At 40.3% G+C, this 22565-nt stretch overlaps 1 protein-coding gene across 1 annotated transcript in view; it reads left to right on the forward strand.

The window, feature by feature from the left end:
• Nucleotides 3307-22565, forward strand: part of RANBP3L (RAN binding protein 3 like) — a 52206-nt gene continuing 32947 nt past the window's right edge. Inside the window, exon 1 of the mRNA XM_018065805.1 lies at nucleotides 3307-3853. Coding sequence (XP_017921294.1) covers nucleotides 3763-3853 — 91 coding nt within the window. The 5' untranslated portion in view covers nucleotides 3307-3762. The remainder of the gene's footprint in view (nucleotides 3854-22565) is intronic.

Consider the following 22565-nt stretch of genomic DNA (forward strand, 5'->3'; position numbering starts at 1 on the left):
CTTCTTGCTTTTTTTATAAGCAAAAAGCAAAGTACAACATGCCCATTATGAATTAATAACTTTGTGGTGTGTCTGGGCATATGGCTGATACAGCTGGTGTTATTTCATGTACTCCTATGACATGCTCCTTTCAGCTACAGTGGCTAATTTCCAATGGAAACTGGAGAGTCAAAACACAGTCCTCTGAGAGCAGAAGTGTAACTAAACACGGAGTGTAAGAGCATGCTCTTGACTCAATCGCAGGGCCACTGCCCAGGACTCACTCAATGATGCACAACAGTTGGACACAGAGAAACCAGGTTCAAGGTTACACAGTACAAGCTCTAGGGCTAGAAAGCTGGCTGATATCCTTTATGGTCAGCTGAGCATTCCTTTTCTTGTCTTTTTTCCAGCTTTACATCCATTCATGAGTAAGAATGATGGAGGCATCAAGGGGACTTCGTTGAAACTCTAGACCTTACATTAGGATAAATGTAAATCCTAGTCTCTAAGCAACATTTCCCAGTGAGAAACCTACAGAATGAAAAACATTTAAGAGACATAGCAACCAAATACAATGTGTGGACTTTTGGGTCCCAGTTTGAACAAAATAATACCTGGATATTTAATTACACTAAGGAATCTCAATAACTTCAGATATGCAGATGACACCACCCTTATGGCAGAAAGTGAAGAGGAACTAAAAAGCCTCTTGATGAAAGTGAAAGTGGAGAGTGAAAAAGTTGGCTTAAAGCTCAACATTCAGAAAACGAAGATTATGGCATCTGGTCCCATCACTTCATGGGAAATAGATGGGGAAACAGTGGAAACAGTGTCAGACTTTATTTTGGGGGGCTCCAAAATCACTGCAGATGGTGACTGAAGCCATGAAATTAAAAGATGCTTACTCCTTGGGAGGAAAGTTATGACCAACCTAGATAGCATATTGAAAAGCAGAGACATTACTTTGGCAACAAAGGTCTGTCTAGTCAAGGCTATGGTTTTTCCAGTGGTCATGTATGGACGTGAGAGTTGGACTGTGAAGAAAGCTGAGCACCGAAGAATTGATGCTTTTGAACTGTGGTGTTGGAGAAGACTCTTGAGAGTACCTTGGACTGCTAGGAGATCCAACCAGTCCATTCTAAAGGAGATCAGCCCTAGACGTTCTTTGGAAGGAATGATGCTAAAGCTGAAACTCCAGTACTCTGGCCACCTCATGCGAAGAGTTGACTCATTGGAAAAGATTCTGATGCTGGGAGGGATTGAGGGCAGGAGAAGAAGGGGGCGACAGAGGATGAGATGCCTGGATGGCATCACTGACTCAATGGACGTAAGTCTGAATGTACTCCGGGAGTTGGTGATAGACAGGGGAGCCTGGTGTGCTGCAATTCATGGGGTCGCAAAGAGTTGGACACGACTAAGTGACTGAACTGAACCGAACTGAAGGAATCATACTTAATTATTAAAGGGGTGACACTTTTATCATGGTTCCATTTTTCAAAGTCCTAGCATTTTAGGAAGACATGTTGAAATATATATGAATGCAGTGATGTCTGGGATGCTTCAAGTGGTGGAGTGAGGCGGAAAGGGGTTGTGATGAAACACAGATTTGCAACAAGATTTTGTATAAGCTGCTGCTGCTGCTGCTGCTAAGTCGCTTCAGTCGTGGCCGACTCTGTGCGACCCCATAGACGGCAGCCCACCAGGCTCCCCCGTCCCTGGGATTCTCCAGGCAAAAACACTGGAGTGGGTTGCCATTTCCTTCAATGCATGAAAGTGAAAAGTGAAAGTGAAGTCAGTCATGTCCGACTCTTTGGGACCCTGTGGACTGCAGCCCACCAGGCTCCTCCGTCCTTTGGATTTTCTAGACAAGAGTACTGGAGTGGGGTGCCATTGCCTTCTCCGATGCATAAGCTACTAATGACTAATTCTAACCAATGAGTGCATAGGACTTATTATGCTATATTCTTTTTCCTTATTCAGATAGATAAGTAGATAAAATATTTCTCATTATGAAACAGTTTTAAAAATATCAATTTCTCCCAAGGGCTTGCTTGTAGTTTTGTGGGGTATTTGATTTACTTATATAATAATATGTTTAGTGAGACTCACAATCTGATAGAATATCAAGAGCTTTATGTAACTCAGCAAAATAATACCTCAATCCCCTACCATGACCATTGTGAAACAGGAAATAAATACCAGCCATTTAAAGCAGAAACTATAGTTCTCTAGTAACAGGAATCCTTTCTTTCAGTGTAGCTAAATACTTCTATAAGCTGTTACACTCTGAGTTACTTAAAAAACTGCAATAGATGAATTATATGTTGAAATTATATATGTATAGAGTAAAAGCAGTTTGATAAAAATCATAAGAATTATGAAAGAGCAATCATGCATTCCATAAGAGCTTTCATAGCTCAGAGTACTCTTGGGGAGCTCTTAGGTACCTCAAAGTAAAATGAGGATTCCCACCAAGACCTGACTACGAGGTAAACTTCCAGTTACGGTGTCAACTAGATACCCTAGCTGTTAGTACCAGTTTCCAAATGTGCCCTGGAAGATGCAGGTTCCAGACTCTGGCTAAACATCTCTGCCTTTCCCTTTGTCCTGGCCCACAACCTCATTTCTGAATATATAAGACCTGTGAGTCTTGAAGGGTAGGATCTACCAGCATTCATTAAAACTTTAGGGGTAGCAGTTCCCAAGTTCCATGAAGGGTGTTCAGGATTTGTTTTCAAGCTGTAATGAAATATGCTACTATATGCTATAATATAAATGATTTTCAGCATTTCAGTAAAGTGTGCTATTTCAGCACAAAAAAGCACTGGAAATAGCTTTGTCTTATGACCTGAAAATAGTATCTAAGGGGAAACAGAGATAGATCTGTGGAAAGATAATGTTTTCTGTGTTTATTTTTCTTCCCGAATTCCAAATAATTGCTTTGGCAGCAGGCGGCTCTAAAGCTGCCCCCTTCTGAAGACTCGGAGGTGTTTACAGAAGTTAAAAGTTCTAGCAGTACATTTCCATGAGCTCATTAGCAGTTCCCTTAGATTTCACGTACACAAGTGAATAGCCATGCGGTAAAAAACTCCTGCTTTGAGCTTTCCTTTTAATTACAAACAAAGCAGCAGAAGTCAGATATGTGATTACTGCAATACAGGATATCTTTTTAGAATCCTGCTTTGGTCACTATCACTCAAAGCAACTCTAATGCCATTTTTCGCCTGCCTCTTTATGCTAATCAGCCTAGCCCACTCGGCTCCTCCTTCTTCCAGCCTCCCTTAAGAACTGTTCACTTTCAGCTGTTACGGAGGGTAACTCAGACCAGGCTTAGAAATCACTTGATTTAACTCAGTAGCACTTTTTCTTTCCTTTGTGTATGTGTTACTCTGCAGTCATCTCTAAATACTCAGGACATTAGATTCACATCAGCAGAAGGAGTCAATAATCGCAAAACTATAATCTGTTAGAAAAAGGGTTACTTTGCAGGATTTTATACTGTAAGAGGGGAAGTTTCAATGTGCTTTGAAATAAAAGAAGAATTAATTGTGCTTTTAATCTTCATGTGTAGGAGAAGCTACAAGTTGGTAAATATTTATTTCAAGAGTCGTGACTAGGAAGCACTTGGAAATGTATTAGAGAAGTAAATGTTTTTCCAGGCAAGGACAGGACCTGCTTGTACCTCTGTAGTTCTGGGTAACGTGTGAACACCCTTCTAGGTGACAGGCTGAGGGAAGGGATACCCTGCTATCCTGGAGCCGCAGCCATACTGCCAGTATCATGTCTACCATACAAAGAAAAGGCAGTAGCCACCTATTCAACAGTTTGCACACCTGTAGACTGAAGCTTCCTGAGGAACAGCAACATCAAGGTGAGTCCGTCAAGCTAAATGGGTGATGTGCTTTGTGACCTCCTGTCCATTTGCATTCTTGGAAGGATGGTGGGCTGGGGAAATACCTGTTGTGAATCTCTGTTGTGAAATGTTTTGCAATCTTTCATTTTTAAACTCTGAGAATAGACATAACAGTGATGCCTAAGGGTGAGTTTACTTGAATTCACTGTTGGTTTTTAAAGGGCTACAGAAGACCATAGCAAATCCCTAGTCCTTGGAGTTGTCATTCTGAAACTTATGTGGTTACATTTCTAGCCACTGTCATTTTTCTAGAGTATTCTGGATTTTGTGTAATTCAAAACACCTATCTAGGCAAGGCTGAATCAGCTACAGGGGGAATCTGCTAAGAATGGCTTAAAGTTAGTCTGGATATTTTCCCTTGTCTGACCACTAATGGTACCTTTTTGGATTTAGAGCCCAATCTTGTCTAAATCTCTGGCTCATTAATTTATGGGCGAAATAAATACGTTCTTGGGTCTTTCCCTCTTATGGCTCTGGAACAAATGGAGACAGACAGGGGAAAGTGTCACATTTCACAAAATGGGCACTCATTCAGAGTGGAGTATCTACCTTGCAGCCATTTTCACCATCAGTCTTAAAACTTCAGATCTACTGCTCAGCCAGCTGCATCAATTAGCAGCAGATGGTTGGCATGAATAGACAGGATGATCCCTCAGTCCATTCTATCAGGGACACCAAGGACAGTTGTAGAAAAGGCTGGGTGTCATGGGTGACATCACCATCCAGATGTTAAGGATTTACCCCAGATATTTCTTACTTCTCAATACCCTCAATACGGATCTGGCTACAAGCTTGCTCTTTTTCTACAGACACAGTTTCAGATTTCAGTAGCATGGAGTGTGTTGTCTGAAGGGCTGAAACTTCCCATCTGTAAGGTGGCATCTGTGTCCTGGCATTCATGTGAATGTGTTACGCTTCCTCCCTGCTTCAGTCCCTGGACTTCATGCTGTCCAAGGCTTAGCACAGTGTGGGTAGAAAATACTTCATATTAAGTGAAAATAGCAAAAACTTTTAAGACCCTTATGAACCATCATGACTCATATCAATCATTTTGAACTAACTCCCTTAGAATGTAAAGTCTTAGGATGTGCCAGGGTTTAATCATAGCACTATAAAATGTACTTGCTCCTCTATTAATGGACAATTCTAATTCATTTTAGGTTTTTTGTTTGCTATTCGTCTTGTTTGAATTGGTGAAAGCTACCTTCCACCTCTCACAATTGTTGATGTAATATTTACTACAGAAATCTTGCTAGGGGGAGCATAAAGGAGATGGTAAAAACCACCTACAAAAATTACCACCTAAACAGATGCTATTAACATTTTAATGTATGTCTTCTAGCCTCTCTTCTATGCACGTGTATAGATTATTCTTTTACTTAATTTTAAAAAGCAAATATAGACTTATTTTGTACATAGAGTTTGCAAACTATTTTTTAACTCAGCAATTGAGTATGAACAAATTCTCATGTCATTATATATTCTTTTACAACCTTATTTTTAACAGTTGCATACTATTCCTTCACATGAGTACAGTTAAATTCTTTCAGGTAATTCACTACTTCTGGATAGTTCAGTGATTTCTAATTTTTCACTAGTACAAGAAACACTTGTTTAACATACACCAATGGGTAAATTGTTGCTAAGATGAGATTATTCTCTTGGAAAACACTCTCAGAAGTGGAATTTTGGAGTCAAATGATATGCATGTTTTTAAAGATATTTTTTGGAGGGGGATAAATGGCCTTCTATTCAGCAGTGTAGAGATACAGTCTCAGTAATACTGGGTATTATTTTCAAGTTGTTTTTTCCAATTTTGTAAGTGGAAAATTGTATCCCACTGTTGTCTTAATTTAAGGCAGACTGTCTTGATGGTCTTTCCCTTACTGGCCATATCCAGAGCAGCCTGGAAATATCACTGTGATGACATACTTCCCAAAATATCAACAAGATTAGAAGTCTGGTCTCATTTCTCAGACCAAAGCTTTTGCCTAGAATATTTTGAAAGCAACCATATTCTTCCACAACTGAGTCTCAAAATATCTGCCCACATAAACCACAATCCATAAAGTTGTGAAGCATGCTAGCTCAATTCAGACTGGCCATTGACTGCTACAAGAAATGTCATCTAGAGATCTGAGTTGACAAATGACACTGGGCAGAGTTTGCCTTCCAGTTATAGTTCTGGAGTTTATAAGCATTTATTCAGTGTAATGGTTCTGACTTTTCCATCAAGCTATATTTGTACCTTGTTCTCAAGCAAAGTTCAGCAAAGTCCCAAGGAAGCAAAGCCATTTGTTTCAGAGTGAGGGCTGGCTGTGGATTTATTCGCTGAGGTATTCTGAGTGAGTGGCTTGGGCCTATCCCAGCCAGAGTAAGATTCCAGCATACAGATTAGGATTAATGGACCTCTAACTCTTCTGCAGCATGAGCGGATTCAACACATATGCACTTTCCAATCCTCCATGCTAGAGGCTATAGTTCTTTATGTTAAGTCTGAGGTATCTAACGCTTTCCACCTAGTCACTCACAAAATATGCTTTTTTTGGTGATCACATAAATAAAGCCACCTATTCTTCAGCAGTTATCTGGACAATGACTATGCAAAATGCTGTGCCAGATGCTGGGTAAGCATGCTGAACTAAGCTACCTAAGCCACGTGCTTTCCTGTCCACATAGACTTTATTTCCACTGTATGGAAACAGGGGCTACACTAGTCCAGAATGGAAGTCCAGAAAACTACTCTTTCTGCTGTCGCTTCTTCTGTGATAGTTCAGATCCATCTCTCTGTAACGTCCATCTGAGACCACATTTGTAGACATTAATTTAAATGTATATAAAAAACCCGTGGTGGATTCTTGTCAATGTATGGCAAAACTAATACAGTATTGTAAAGTAAAATAAAGTAAAAATAAAATTAAAAAAAAGAATCCCATGGACAGAGGAGAAGAAAATGGCAACCCACTCCAGTATTCTTGCCTGGAGAATCCCATGGACAGAGGAGCCTGGCAGGCCATAATCCATAGGGTCGCAGAGAGTCAGACATGACTGAAGCAACTAAGCACGCATGCACAGAGAGAATGAAAAAAAATTAGGACTGGCAGGAGTTGGTGGGCAGTTGGGGAGATGAGTAGGTGGAGCACAGAAGACTTTCAGGACAATGAAAATCCTTTGTATGATTTCATAATGTTGGATATGTATCATTATACATTTCTCCAAACACACAGAATGCACAACATAAGGAGAGAATCCTAAGGTAAACTATGGACTTTTTGTGATTATGACGTTCCAATGTAGGTTTGTCCCTGGTAAAAAATTTACCAATCTGATGTGTGATGTTGATAAGAGGTCATATATATGTGAAGCTGGAGATATATGGGTAATTTCTGGACCTTCTCATTTATTGTAAACTTAAAACTACTCTAAAAACTAAAATGTTTTAAAAGTAAAAAAAAAAAAAAAAAGACTCAACACAACGTTCGGTTTGGAGGAGGAAATGGCAACCCACTCCAGTGTTCTTGCCTGGAGAATCCCAGGGATAGAGGAGCCTCGTGGGCTTCTGTCTATGGGGTTGCACAGAGTCGGACACGACTGACGCGACTTAGCAGCAGCAGCAGCAACAACGTTCAGTACACATTACATGTCCTAGAGGGAATAAGTTTTACAATGCTTTGAAGTTCACAGAGTAGCATCACAGACATTATTTAATTATACACACATGTATATATATAAACATATGTGTATACATGTATATAATGTGTCTGTTCATGCAGGCATGCAGGCATGCATGCCTATGTGTGTGTACACATGTACATATACATCTTATTGTACTGTTTCTCTGAAGAACCTTGACTAATACACTACCTCACCTGATTATTATGAGAATTAAATAAGATAATGTCTGTGAAACTACTTTGCTAACCTCAAAGCATGCACATATATACATATTCTACGTGTACATGCTGTGCTGGGCTTAGTCGCTTAGTCATGTCCAACTCTTTGCGACTCCATGGACTATAGCCTGCCAAGCTCCTCTGTCCATGGGGATTTTCCAGGCAAGAATACTGGACTGGGTTGCTGCCCTCTTCCAGAGGATCTTCCCAACCCAGGGATCGAACCCAGGTCTCCCACATTGCAGGCAGATTCTTTACTGTCTCAGCCACTGGGGAAGCCCCTATGTGTATATATGTGTGTGTATATTTGTATATTTGTGTGTGTGTGTGTTAGCTGCTCAGTTGTGTCCAGCTCTGAGACATCGTAGACTGTAGCCCACAGTGCTCATCTGTCAGTGGAATTCTCCAGACCAGAATACTGGGGTGGGTAGCCTTTCCTTCTCCAGGGGATCTTCCTGACCCAAGGATTGCTGCATTGCAGGGTCTCTGGCACGGCAGGCAGGTTCTTTACTAACTGAGCCATCAGGGAAGCCCCATCAATAAATTTGTGTATAGATGTAGATACAGATGGGCTTCCTTGGTGAAGAATCGGCCTGCGTTGCGGAAGACCTGAGTTTGATCCCTGGGTTGGGAAGATACCCTGGAGAAGGGAAAGGCTACCCACTCCAGTATTTTGGCCTGGAGAATTCTATGGACTGTATAGTCCATGGGGTCGCAAAGAACTGGACATGAGTGAGCAACAGATATAGAGAGAGGGAGAGAGGTTATTTTTAAGGGACTGACTCACGCGATTATGGAGGCTGGCAAGTCAAAAGTTTGTTGTGTGGGTCAGCAGGTTGGAGACCAATGTGAGGATCCAACCAACGTTTCAGGTGAAGTCCAAAGGTTGTCTGCTGGCAGAATTCCCTCTTCCCCAGGAGAGGTCAATCTTTTGTTTTAGTCAGGCTTTCAGCTGATTGGATGAGGCCCACCAAAATCATGGAGGGCAATCTGCTTTACTCAAAGTTCACCAGTTTAAAAGTAAGTCTCATTCAAAACACTCTCACAGAAACATTGCGAATAACGTCCGACCAACTATCTGGCATTGTGGTGCAGCCAAGTAGACACAAAATTAACTGTTACAAGAAAACATCATTATCCTCATTTTTAAAGATGTGGAAACTGAGAATCTTTAAAGTCAAGTGATTTCTCCAAGGTCACCTGGTTATTAAAAGCTACATTCAATGTACTATTTGCTCTAGGTAGCTGTCTTATAAAATCCACAATTCCTCGTGTTACAATATTTAATTTTTTTCATTGGTCCATATTAGAAAACCTCTGCAGATCCAAGAGGTATTGGGATACCTCCTGATTTTCTTTGTATGTTCTGATATCAATTTTTTGACACCAGCAGGGTGTCCTACAATTTAGTTCAATTCTAACACTACTCAGAGTTAGCAAAAATATCAAGAGTTACGGGCTCAGTCTCACAAGACTGCCCCCTTTCAAATACTGGCTACAACTTTCAGGTGTCTCCAAGATACTTACATTTCTGCCTGGCCCACTACACAGTCAAGGTTTCTCACAACCCTCTCAGGTTTTAAAGTTTGCTAGAACAATTCTCAGAACTCAGGGGAGCACCACACTCATGATTGCCATGTTATTATAAAGGATACAAATAAATGGCCAAATGAAGAGATATATAGGGCAAGATTAGGAAAGTCCAGAGCACTGGACTCTGGACTCCCAAGAGTCCAGACTCTCAAGAGTCATCTCCAACATCACAGTTCAAAATACAGGGCACAGGAATGGGTGACCACTCTCCCAGGACATCGGTAAGTTCAACGACCAGGAAGCTCCACTGAGCTTGGTGTCTCGAGTTTTTATATAGGATTTCATAATGTGGGCATGGTTGATTACATTATTGATCATTATTAAACTCAGTCTCCAGAAGACCTACATACATTTCTATTTTTCTTTCACCAAAAAGGAATGTCAAAGAGACAATTTTGTTCTATCTGCAAAGCCTTTAAAGTCACAGGCTGGTATTAATAGAAACAAATATAGACCATTTAAAAATTATCAGGAAGGGGAAAACTCATATTCTGTTCATTTATCAGGTTCAAACTCACACCCAGGACAGAAATCTTTTCCATAATAAGCCTTTCTAATAGATGGCACATATGTGAGGATTTAGAAAATAAATGTAGTGACTTAAACTTCATTTTTTCCCACCTAATACACATTAAGATGGCTATTATTAAAAAAAAAAAGAAAAAACAGAAAACAATAGTGTGGTTAAGAGTGGAGAAATTAGAACCCTTATGCTCTGTTGGTGGGAAAGTAAAATCATTCATCTGCTGTGGAAAATAGTATGGTAGGTCCTTGAAATTTTAAAATAGAATTACCCTATGAATCAGAAATTCTACTTCTGGGTATATATGTCAAAGATGGGAAAGCAGGGACTCAAACAGATACTTGCTCACACAATAGCCAAAAGGTATAGGCAGCCCATGTGTTCATCAGCACATGAACAGATAAACAAAATACATACAGTGAATTATTCAGTTCAGTTCAGTTCCTCAATCATATCCAACTCTTTGCAACCCCATGGACTGTAGCATGCCAGGCTTTCCTGTCCATCACTGACTCCTGGAGCTTACTCAAATTCATGTCCATCCAGACAGTGATAGCATCCAACCATCTCATCCTCTGTCATCCCCTTCTCCTCCCACCTTCAATCTTTCCCAGCATCAGGGTCTTTCCCAATGAGTCAGTTCTTCACATCAGGTGGCCAAAGTATTGGGGTTTCAGCTTCAGCATCAGTCCTTCCTATGAATATTCATGACTGATTTCCTTTAGGATGGACTGGTTGGATCTCCTTGCAGTCCAAGGGACTCTCAAGAGTCTTCTCCAACACCAAATTCAAAACCATCAAGATTTGGTGCTTAACTTTCTTTATGGTCCAACTCACATCCATACGTGACTACTGAAAAAACCATAGCTTTGACTAGATGGACCTTTGTTGGCAAAGTAATATCTCTGTTTTTTTAATATGTTGTCCAGGTTGGCCATAGCTTTTCTTCCAAGGAGGAAGCATCTTTTAATTTCATGGCTGCAGTCACCATCTGCAGTGGTTTTGGAGTCCAAAAAAACAGTCAGCCACTATTTCCGCTGTTTCCCTATCTATTTGCCATGAAGTGATGGGATTGGTTACCATGATCTTAGTTTTCTGAATGTTGAGTTTCAAGCCACCTTTTTCACTCTCCTCTTTCACTTTCATCAAGAGGCTCTTTAGTTCTTCTTCGCTTTCTGCCATAAGGATGGTGTCATCTGTGTATCTGAGGTTATTGATATTTCCCCTGGCAATCTTGATTCCAGCTTGTGCTTCTTCCAGTCCAGCATTTCACATGATGTACTCTATATAAGTTAAATAAGCAGGGTGACAATATACAGCCTTGGCATACTCCTTTTCTGATTTGGAACCAGTCTGTTGTTCTATGTCCAGTTCTAACTGTTGCTTCTTGACCTGCATACAGATTTCTCAGGAAGCAGGTCAGGTGGTCTGGTATTCCCATCTCTTGAAGAATTTTCCACAGCTTATTGTGATCCACACAGTCAAAGGTTTTGGTATAGTCAATAAAGCAGAAGTAGATGTTTTTCTGGAACTCTCTTGCTTTTCCCATGATCCAGCAGATGTTGGCAATTTGATCTCTGGTTCCTCTGCCTTTTGTAAAACCAGCTTGAACATCTGGAAGTTCATGGTTCACATACTGTAGAAGCCTGGCTTGGAGAATTTTGAGCATTTCTTTGCTAGTGTGTGAGATGAGTGCAATTGTGCGGTAGTTTGAGCATTCTTTGGCATTGCCTTTCTTTGGGATTGGAATGAAAACTGACCTTTTCCAGTCCTGTGGCCACTGCTGAGTTTTCCAAATTTTTTGGCATATTGAGTGCAGCACTTTCACAGCATCATCTTTTAGGATTTGAAATAGCTCAGCTGGAATTCCATCACCTCCCCTAGCTTTGTTCATAGTGAGGCTTCCTAAAGCCCATTTGACTCCACATTCCAGGATGTCTGGCTCTAGTCCAGTGATCATAACATCATGATTATCTGGGTCATGAAGATCTTTTTTCTATCATTCTTCTGTGTATTGTTGCCACCTCTTCCTAATATCTTCTGCTTCTGTTTGGTCCATATTGTTTCTGTCCTTTATTGTGCCCATCTTTGCATGAAATGTTCCCTTGGTATCTCTAATTTTCTTGAAGAGATTTCTAGTCTTTCCCATTCTATTGTTTTCCTTGCACTGATCACTGAGGAAGGCTTTCTTATCTCTCCTTGCTATTTTTTGGAACTCTGCATTCAAATGGGCATATCTTTCCTTTTCTCCTTTGCCTTTCACTTCTCTTCTTTTCTCAGCTATTTGTAAGGCCTCCTCAGAAAACCATTTTGCCTTTTTGCATTTCTTTTTTTGGGGGATGGTCTTAATCACTGCCTCCTGTACAATGTCATGAACCTCTGTTCATAGTTCTTCAGGCATTCTGTTTGTCAGATCTAATCCCTTGAATCTGTTTGTCATTTCCACTGTACAATCATAAGGGATTTGATTTAGGCCATACCTGAGTGGTCTAGTGGTTTTCCCTACTTTCTTCAATTTAAGTCTGAATTTGGCAATAAGGAGCTCATGATCTGAGCCACAGTCATCTCCCGGTCTTGTTTTTGCTGACTGTATAGAGCTTCTCCATTTTTGGCTGCAAAGAATATAATCAATCTGATTGTGGTGTTGGCTATCTGGTGATGTCCATGTGTACAGTCTTCTCTTGTGTTGTTGGATTATTGTGGATTATTATTGTTATTGTGGATTATTATTATTGTGGATTATTATATAATGTTGTGGACTATTAGACTGAAAAGGAAGCAAATTCTGATACTTGCTACAACACAGATGATTCTTGAGGATATTATGCTAAATGAAATAAGCTAGTCACAAAAAGACAAATACTGTATGATTCCACTAATATGAGATTTGTAGAGTTGTTTAAATTCATAAAGACATAAAGTAGAACAGGAATTGCCAGAGGCTTGGGCAGTGGCAGGAGGACGGGTTAGTGGGAAGTCACTGAACTGCACTGAAATGATCATTATTAAGGACAGTCTCAGCTTTTCAAGGTGAAAGAATTATGGAGGTTGATTATACAACAATGTGAAAAAAGTTAAAACTACTGTACTGTGTACTTAAAACCAGTTAAGATGATACATTTTATGGTATGTGTATTTTACCACAATTTTTTAAAAAAACTGTGACTTTTCAAAGCCATCCCTAATTACATTTCTGAAGTTAGACTTATAAAAAAGGTAAGTAAAAATAAGCAAACAAAAAAACCTCATTTTTCTACTTCTAAAACCAAAGTTGGGGGAAATATTCCATTTCCCAAAAGTTATTTCTTTGAAAATATTAATATAGCTAATAAAATCCTAACTAGATTTATCAATAAAAAGAGACAAAAACATATTAGAAATGATATGGAGTGTCCTTATAGGTCCTTCAGATATTAGAAGGATAATAAGGGGATATTATAAACAACACTGTGCCAAAAAGATGCATAAGAAACATACTCAAAATTCAACATTAACCCATGTAAAAATTTTTAAAGGATTTGGAATGAAAAGGAACTTCCTCAACCAAATAAAGAACTTTACAAAAACCAACAGCTAACATCATAGTTTTGAGAGAAAGGCTGAACACCCTCTTGCTAAGACCAGAAGAAAGCAAAGATACCCGTTGTAATCCCTTCAACTCAGCATCATACTGAAGGTCTTAGAGAGTGTACTAAGCTAAAAAGAAAACAAAGGCTTACATATTGGAAAGAAAGAGATAAAACACTTTTTATTCACAGACAAGTGATAGTCCATGTAGAAAAATACTTGGGAATCTACCTCTACCCCCCAAAATACTAGAATAAATGAGTTCACGAGGTCACAGGATAACAGGATTAAAGTCAGTATTTCTATATATTAGCCAAGAATAATTGCCTAAAAAAGGAGTAATTGGCTAAACTTTAGTTGTCTGCAGAGAGATGAAATTGCAGATAAAAATTTGTGCACGTGTGTTTTTATAAGCCGAGAGTGGATAAGACATATGCCAGTGCCACAGACTATAAGGTTCTGTTTGTTCCACAAGACCAACTTTGTTATAGGGACCTTTATTCTCAATCTTTGGCATTATGTGCTATTTTTCTTTTTGAAAATTGAGTAAGCTAAAATTAATTAGTAGAAGTGATTGTTTTGATAGTGGGGTGAAGCAAAGTGGGTTTAGAGGGATTTGTGGAAAACAAACTTAAAGATAAGGAAAGAAAAAGAGAAAACAAATTTTACCAAAAAAAGACCGTAATAGATGCAGCAAACTTCTTTCTATAATTGTGAACATTTCTCACGTTTTAAGGCTGAAGCTCAAGATAAAATTTGTTACCTTGCTTGTGTGACTCCACTTATATGAGGTACCTAGTGTAGTCAGGTCCACAGAATCAGAAAGTAGAACAATGGCTACCAAGGGCTGGTGGGGTCAGTGGAATGGGGACTTTGTGTTTAACAGATATGGAATCTCAATTTGGGGTGCTGAAAAACTTCTTGAGATGTATGGTGGTGATAATAATAAATTTTGAAAATACCTAACGCCACTGAACTGTATTTAATATGACTAAGATGGTAAAATTTATGCTATGTATATTTTTCCACCATAAAAATGCTTTAAAAAAAGATGTCACATAATTATAATATTTCATCTGATCCTTTTATCTTGACTTGTCATAATAGCTCAATGATCATAAAAGGTTGAAGGAAAGAAAATGAATACATGTAAAGGATTGTTCTCAGTGTTTTTTTAAAGACTTTTGCAAGTCATATGCATTTGAAAAGTGGGAGGTTTTTCTCCTGTGATCTTCTTTAGCGCGATGATCAAACGTTTCTGGGAAGGTTTACAAATTGCTACCTGGCCTTCACTTCTCTCAAACTAGTTCTGATACAGCGCAGTGAGACGTTGAGTACTGAGACACCTGCAGGCAGCCTAGTATCCCTGCTCCATTTCTGTGCCTGAGGGCTCACAGGGCACTTCAGTTCTCACCAGCGGAAGGTGAAAGTGAATGCTGACCTGGAGGGGCGGGGGGGGGGGGGGGGTGGGGGGGGGGTGGGGGGCGGTGCTTCTGCCAGTTCCCAGGAGGAGAATGGGGTTGGAGAAGTCCAGGTTTGTGAGCAGGCTGGGTGGCAGCTCTGCTCCTTTCTTCTTGTTAGGCCTCCGAGGTCTTGTTCTCAGTGGAATAAGATCCACTTATTCCTGTGAAATGGGAAAACAATGAGCCTTTTCTCCTGCTAGCTCAAAGACTCAGGGCAAAGAGACGCACGTTTAAGGAAGAGAGTTTGGGAATTTTTGTAAGAAGTAGCAGTCAAGCCTCTCTATCCAGTCTTGGAGTCCATGGGGGAATTTAAAAATAGGATGCTTCTGTACTGAAGAGGAACAGCTTCAGTTTATCTGGATTCAATCTATGCAGTGGCATTTCAGCCATGTTGACTTATTAATAGTCTTTGTGAAGAGTGATTTAATTACTACTAATATGGTATTTTGTGTCAAAATCACCTATTCAATTTTAGCAGTGCAGAGAACACTAGAGAATTACTTAAAATTAAAAGACATCATTTTAAACCTGTACAATACTTCACCATGGCATGAGACCCAGACTATATTTCCATTCCCTCCTCCCTCAGTAAAATGGAGAGACCCACTTCTAACATATGGAAGCATTTTCACACTGCAAGTTATTCTGAGGGGAAAATATGTGATTTATAAATGCTGTCAAATGCAATATGTATTTCCAAATGGCACTGAGTGGACTAGGAACATCGCAGGACACGTTCTGCATCTTTATTACCCCACGGGCAAAAAGGAGGGAAGGGTGGAGAGGAAGAGCCAACAGCCCTTCCCGGCTTTGTCAATCCAGAGGGCACACATTTGCTGCGGACAAACATATTCACGTCATTGAAGATGACAGGTAACCTGATCACAAAAGCATACTAAGTCTATATTCTCTATGTAATATTTATAGATAAAATAACACCTTCAAATTGTGGAGAAATTGGGTATGTTTTGCCAAAAGTAATGCATTCTTCTGAGTCATTTTTGCCAGGGTCTGAAAATAAAGTATTGACTTGGAGGTTTTAAACTGCTCGGCTCACCATGCCATTTGCCTGCCCATATTCTCGAACAAACCTTTTAAAAGACAGAATACAAACAGAAAATGGTAAGAGTAAGTGAAGCATCCTGCATGTTTACAGACGGCTAAACAGAAGCTCAGGAAGATGCACGCAGCCTAGGCTGACAGATCGCCCCGTCTCACGTGGACTACGGAAGCAGGAGGGCCACTGCAGCACAGGGGCATCACAGCATCAGAGAAAAGCCGTGAAGTGGACGTTCCACTAGGCCAAGAGGGAGCCTTCCTTAGAGGAAAACCCATGAGCTCTGGAGCTGGCTCTCACGTATTTTGGGGTTTCCTGGGTGATGCTAGTAGTAAAGTACTTGCCGGCCGATGCAGGAGACGTAAGAGACTCAAGTTCAATCCCTGGGTCAAAAAGATTCCCTGGAGGAGGGCATGGCAACCCACTCCAGGATTCCTGCCTGGAGCGGGATTCCTGCCATGGACAGAGGAGCCTGGTGGGCTACGGTCCACAGAGTTGCATAGAGTCGGACACAGCTGAAGTGGCTTAGCACGCACACACACTCCTGTGTTTTAGTCCAAGATTTCTGAGTACTAGCTGTGTGACCTTGTATACACTTTGTAATTCTGAAACCTTAGTTCTCTCATGATCCAAGGATCTAATAACTTACCTCTTGAGGATTATATCATGTAAGAGCTGCAGTTTACTGAGCATTTCTCACATGCCAGGTACTGGGCTTAGCATTTTACCTATATTACCTCATTTAATCCTTACCACTTTGTCATGTCTTACTATCCCTATTTAATTACAGATGAGTAAATTTGGGCTCAGAGGGTCAAATGACCTGTCTTAGCTCACACAGTTAGTTGAGGAGATAGAATTTTAATTCAGTCTGGTTTTTGGCAAAGTTTAGGTTTTTAAAACACACTTTCTGCCACCAGTAGTCATTTACTTAGTCACCAAAGATTAATACATTTAAAGATGTTTTATAACAGGTGAAGTGTGATGCAAACATACATTTTCACATTACACATATGCATAAAAGAAGCACCATGGGAGATCAGCAAGGTTTAACTTTTAGGTCATGTAAAGCTAAATATTTCAAAAGGCAAAAGGTTAAAAAATAGTCAGTGATATGCATAGGCATGCCATATGGTACTGTTTTAAGAAGAAAGAAAAAGAAATAATTCAAAGAGTCATGTTTTGACAGTGAAACAATGGTAAAATTTAATGGAGTATGCTATGTAGGCTGTTGAAAACATCTGTTGGAAAACAAGAAGGTCTTCGTGAAACTGTTCAACTCACTGATCATTCCCCAGGATAAAGCACACTGCCCATGATGACCATGTCTTTTGGGATCCGTTACAGAACTCTCAAAAATATAAAACCAGCTTCCTCCATCATCACTGTATTTTGATCAACAGTGACATTGCCAGATGCTCTGTATCAAATGACTTAATGAATGTTCTCTGTTTTTAAAAATCTGTGAACTTCCATACATTATGCATGCGTGCTCAGTCATGTCCAACTCTTTGTGACCCAATGGACTGTAGCCTGCCAAGCTCCTCTGTCCAGGCAAGAATTCTGGAGTGGTTTGCCATTTCCTTCTCCAGGGGATCTTCCCGACCCAGGGATGGGTTTTATGTTTCCTGCATCTTCTGCACTGCAGATGAGTCCTTTATCAGGGAAGCCCTATAATGATATTAGTGAAGTAAATGATTTCAAGAAATGAGAATTTGCCTTCAATTGAATTGTTTCTGCTGCAAATCTCCATATTCTAAAATGCAATTGAAACCAAGTCACTGGCCATAGCCCGCTGTCCCATATAACTGGATTATAAACTAAGCAGAATGCTTTGGTGTTGAGGTTGGGGTGAGGTGTTTCAGTGCCTTGGTCCTACCTCCAGAAGGGTAGTAAGGTCTCTGTGTGATACAACCTCTGGTTCTTTTTGGTTCTGGCTCACATCAGACACTTTATTTTTATGTCTTGGTTTTTCAAAACTGATCTGTGTCTAGATTTAGACCAACATACGAACCAGGCAAAAGGAGAAGGGCGCGGCAGAGGATGAGATGGTTAGACAGCACCACCAACTCAATGGACATGAGTTTGAATAAACTCTGGGAGATAGTGAAGGACAGGAAAGCCTAGCGTGCTGCAGTCCATGGGGTCGCAAAAAGTCAAACATGACTTAGTGACTGAACAACAGCAACAACACTAACAAGTGGGGAAAAGAGTCTAAAGTCTTTGGAATTTACAGTGAATGGATCTCTTGAAGATTAGCAGCATAAGAAGCAGATGAATTCAGAAAGTGGGATGGATTAGACAAAGTTCTTGGTGGTAATGGTTGTTTTCAGTGGGTTGAGAGAGAGTTTTCTCATCTTTTTCTCCAATGTCCTTTTTAGAATGCCCCATTCTGAAAATGAGTCATTTATCAGCGTGATTGATGAGAAAAAGAATAGCTTCCTTTGTTTTATTCTTTTTTCTCAAGTGTGTGCTCACAATGAATCAAAAAGTGCTAGATTTCTTAGAGTAGGCAGTTTATAACTCCATTTCCAACAAAAGTCTAGAATAATTCAAAAAATTCACAACTGTGTTGAAAAGAGCCAGTATTATCTCCTTTTACTTGATATAATAATATACTCAGATGTTTAGTCATGTCTGACTCTTTGTGACCCCACGGACTGTAGCCCGCCAGGCTCCTCTGTTGATAGATTCTCCAGGCAAGATTATTGGAATAGGTAGCCATTTCCTTCTCAGAGGATCTTCCCCACCCAGGGATCAAACCTGGGTTTCCTGCATTGCAGGTGGATTCTTTACCAACTGAGCCACCAGGGAAGATCCCTTTTACTTCATATACTGTATTTATTACAACATTCTTGCATTCATAGTACACAATTGATTATAACTTAAGCAGGGACGACCAGGCTGGGATTGTTCCAGTAGCATCCATTTCTCCTGTGCCTCAAGTTGAGCTGGTGCTTTGTGAGGTTCAGCTTGCCAATTTCTGGTATGAACCGCCTGTTTCCCTCTGGGGTCCTGATTATTTTACCTTCAAGTCAGTCAGTATAAAGTATCTGATAAAGAAGAATCAAGAGTGTCCCATCATAGTTAAAATGACTGTGGCTTTACCATCTCCTTTTATAAAGACATATTTTTTAAAAATATTTTGGTGGGTAATTTGTTATTCAGTTCATAGCTTTTGCATTTTTACAGAGTTCCTCCATAGATAGCTAGAGATGAGTACAGAATGTCTTATGTCTATAGTTTCATTGTGAATTGGCACAGATTCCTTTTTCTTTTGGGGCTGGAAGTTGTCATTTGTTCAAACTATCTTATAATAATTTATTTAACATTTATAGATTTGAAGCTTTATTTAAAATCAGGATTGTGATTCAGACCTTCTACATCTCTTCTTCCTGAGGTTCCATGAAGAGATTAAGATCACCTGCCATAATTTATCTTTTTTCTACAAGATATTTTCATAGTTGAGAATTTAGATGTTTTAAATTCTTGTTGAAAAATCTTTGAACTCTGACAAAATGATTTTGATGTAGTTTATGCTTTCAGGCTAAATTTTTGCTTTGCAGAAATAAGCATTTTAACATGTGGGACATTTAATAAACCCAAGCCAAAATATTTTCTAAACAAAAATTTCCTTTACTCAGATTTCAGACATATTATTAAAACAGAAGAGAGAAAATGCATCAGAGAGGAAATCATTCATTGTTTCAAGCAGAATATCTGAATGACTGATTTCAGTATCCTAACTATAGACATTTCTTTTTAGGTCTTCAGAGTAGTCCTTGACTTCATCTTACATTGAATCAAAATAATCATAGTATGTGGTTTGAGTAGTAATTATTTTCTCATTCATTATCATGTTATTCAAAATGTCTGGAGGTTTAGTCACTAAACCTTTGTAGGACTTGTAGATTCCAAGAGTCTTCACTTCCATCTTCCTAGATTTGGTCTCAGTGGGCAGACACCTAGAGTTGCTCTAGAAGACTTTTCCTTAAACATGAGCACAAACCAACTGTGGATTTTGTAAACATGCAGATTTTGAGGCAGTAGGTCTGGAATGGGGCCCAAGAGCCTGCATTTCTAACAAGTCCCAAGTCAATGGTGCTGTTCTGTATGGACCACACTGTGAGGAGCACGGACCTCTAAAACTATCAATGGGCCATGACCATGGCCTAAATTCTGAAACTTTCTGATATTAAAAGATAAAAATTGGAGTGCAACAAGGAGGAGTGAGAAGAAAACCAGGGATAAGAATAAGATAATAAGTGAAAGGAAAAGGAAAGACCTTTGAGGAACAAGGAGAAAATTTCCCCAGAGCTCACAGGGTAGCTAGGTGACGGCAGTGTCATAGTACTGGAGGGGAGGAGGGCAGGGAAGCTAACTTTGAGTGTCTTCTGTGCAATCTGTGCTCTGACATATTGCCATAGGTTTAGGCATGCATGTATACATATGGATGTATATACCTGGGTATGTGTAGATGGTTTAGTTGCTCAGTCATGTCCGACTCTTGCAACTTCACAGACTGTAGTCCGCCAGGCTCTTCTGTTCATGAGATTTCCCAGGCAAAAGTACTGGAGTGGGTTGCCATTTCCTTCTCCCAGGGATCCTCCCAACCTAGGGATCTAACCCAAGTCTCCTGCTTTGTAGGCAGATTCTGTACTGACTTAGCCACCAGGGAAGCAGATATGTGTAGAGATGTGTGTGTATATGGCAAATGGATGGACAGAAATTCTGCCTTGCTCCAAAAAGTTCTGAAGAAGCTGTTCCAGGTAGTCACACACGCGCACATTGCTTCACTCTTCATTCATAACAACCCTTTGAAAAGATACACCAAGAGAGATGAGAGAGCTAAGCCTTGTGAAAGTGAAGTCGTTCAGTCGTGTCCAACTCTTTGCAACCCCATGGACTATAGCCGACCAGGCTCCTCCATCCACGGGATTTTCAAGGCAAGAGTACTGGAGTGGGTTGCCATTTTCTTCTCCAGACCTTCCTGACCCAGGTATCAAACCCTGGTCTTCCGCACTGTACGCAGACACTTTTACCATCTGAGCCCCCAGGGAAGTCCCTCTTTTTAAAGCACATCTCTAGGATTATCTGACTTCATAACTCCAAAATCCATGCTTTGAGCAGTCGAGAGAGCCAGACACGAGTGAAAGAGAAGAGGACAGGGACATAAAGGATAGTACTGGACCTTGGGGTGTGCACAGGAGAAGAAATGAGAAAAGAGGATGTGGCAGAGACACATGGGAAGATCCAGGGAAAAAGGGAGAGGAAAATGCAGGGGCCCAGTCCAAGTGGATAATTCCCCTAGTAGCAATTAGAGATGACCCATTTGGCAATGCCCAGTCCTCCCAGAGGTATTGTTGCCACTGTCTTTCCTGCCAAGATTGTTTCCACAACCTTTTCGGCCCTAGTTGCATTAGTCTGGTTCTATCCAATCTGGAGAACTGAATTTTCACCTTAACTATTCTAAACTACCAAGCAAGTTGAAGCAGTCTGCCAGATTCTAGGCAGGAGAAGCTATATAGCAGAAACCTGGGGCCCCTGGAGCTGCCTGCCCCCGTGCCCACTGGAACTCTCAGCCATAGGCACTCAGGTCTGTCTCTTCCTTCTCTTCCAGATCTGCTTTTGGCTCAGTGGATACTTTCAAACCTCCTTCTTCGAGATGACTGAAAATCCTCCACTTACTTTTCTACGTGAAATAGCTTTGTCAGAGTCACTCACTTGTCTCCGACTCTTTGCAACCCCATGGACTGTAACCCACCAGGCTACTCCATCCATGGGATTCTCCAGGCAAGAATACTGGAGTGGGTTGCCATTTCCTTCTCCAGGGGATCTTCTCGACCCAGGGATCGAAGCCAGGTCTCCCGCATTGCGGGCAGACGCTTTAACCTCTGAGCCACCAGGGAAGCCCTTTTGTCAGAGACTGAGTGCTAATTAAATATACTGGGGGAAAAAAGGTAGGAACAAGACCTTACAGCTCACCCAAAATTTGGGGGGAAATGATGGTACACATAAGAACGGGGAGAAAAGGAGAGTATATTTACTGTTAACACTGACCATACATTACCTCAGAATCCTGAAGAACAAAGTTCCATCATTAGGCATCATGCACAAGATTGCATTCTTGTTTGGAGATGTGCAGGAGTGTTTTGAACGAAGGTGAAGGACAAGAACATAAAAGGCCTTTCAATAGATTAGACAGCTTTATGAAGAGCAGATCTTTAGTCGTTCAGAGGTTTTTATTGCACTCTGAACCCAGTGAATCTGTCTTGTTCACACCTTTATTTCCATATATTTCTATGCAAAGAACAGTTAGATCCAAGAAATAAGATACTGGATGCTTGTTAAGCAATATAACTCAATAAGAAGTCTATCATTGGTCAGGAGCATGAGGATTATCCTTCAATCATAGGTGTTTGACACGATGGTAGAAAAAAAATTATTTTTAAATTTAGTTTTTCCTTTTCCAAAGTTATATAGATATATATTCATGTGGTTTAAGGAACCAAATAGTCCTACAAGACTTTTCTAGGAAAAAAAAATTGCAATCTCCTCCTTGCTCCTTTCTCTG

This window comes from Capra hircus, chromosome 20 (assembly GCF_001704415.2).
Source record: "Capra hircus breed San Clemente chromosome 20, ASM170441v1, whole genome shotgun sequence".
Taxonomy (NCBI): domain Eukaryota; kingdom Metazoa; phylum Chordata; class Mammalia; order Artiodactyla; family Bovidae; genus Capra; species Capra hircus.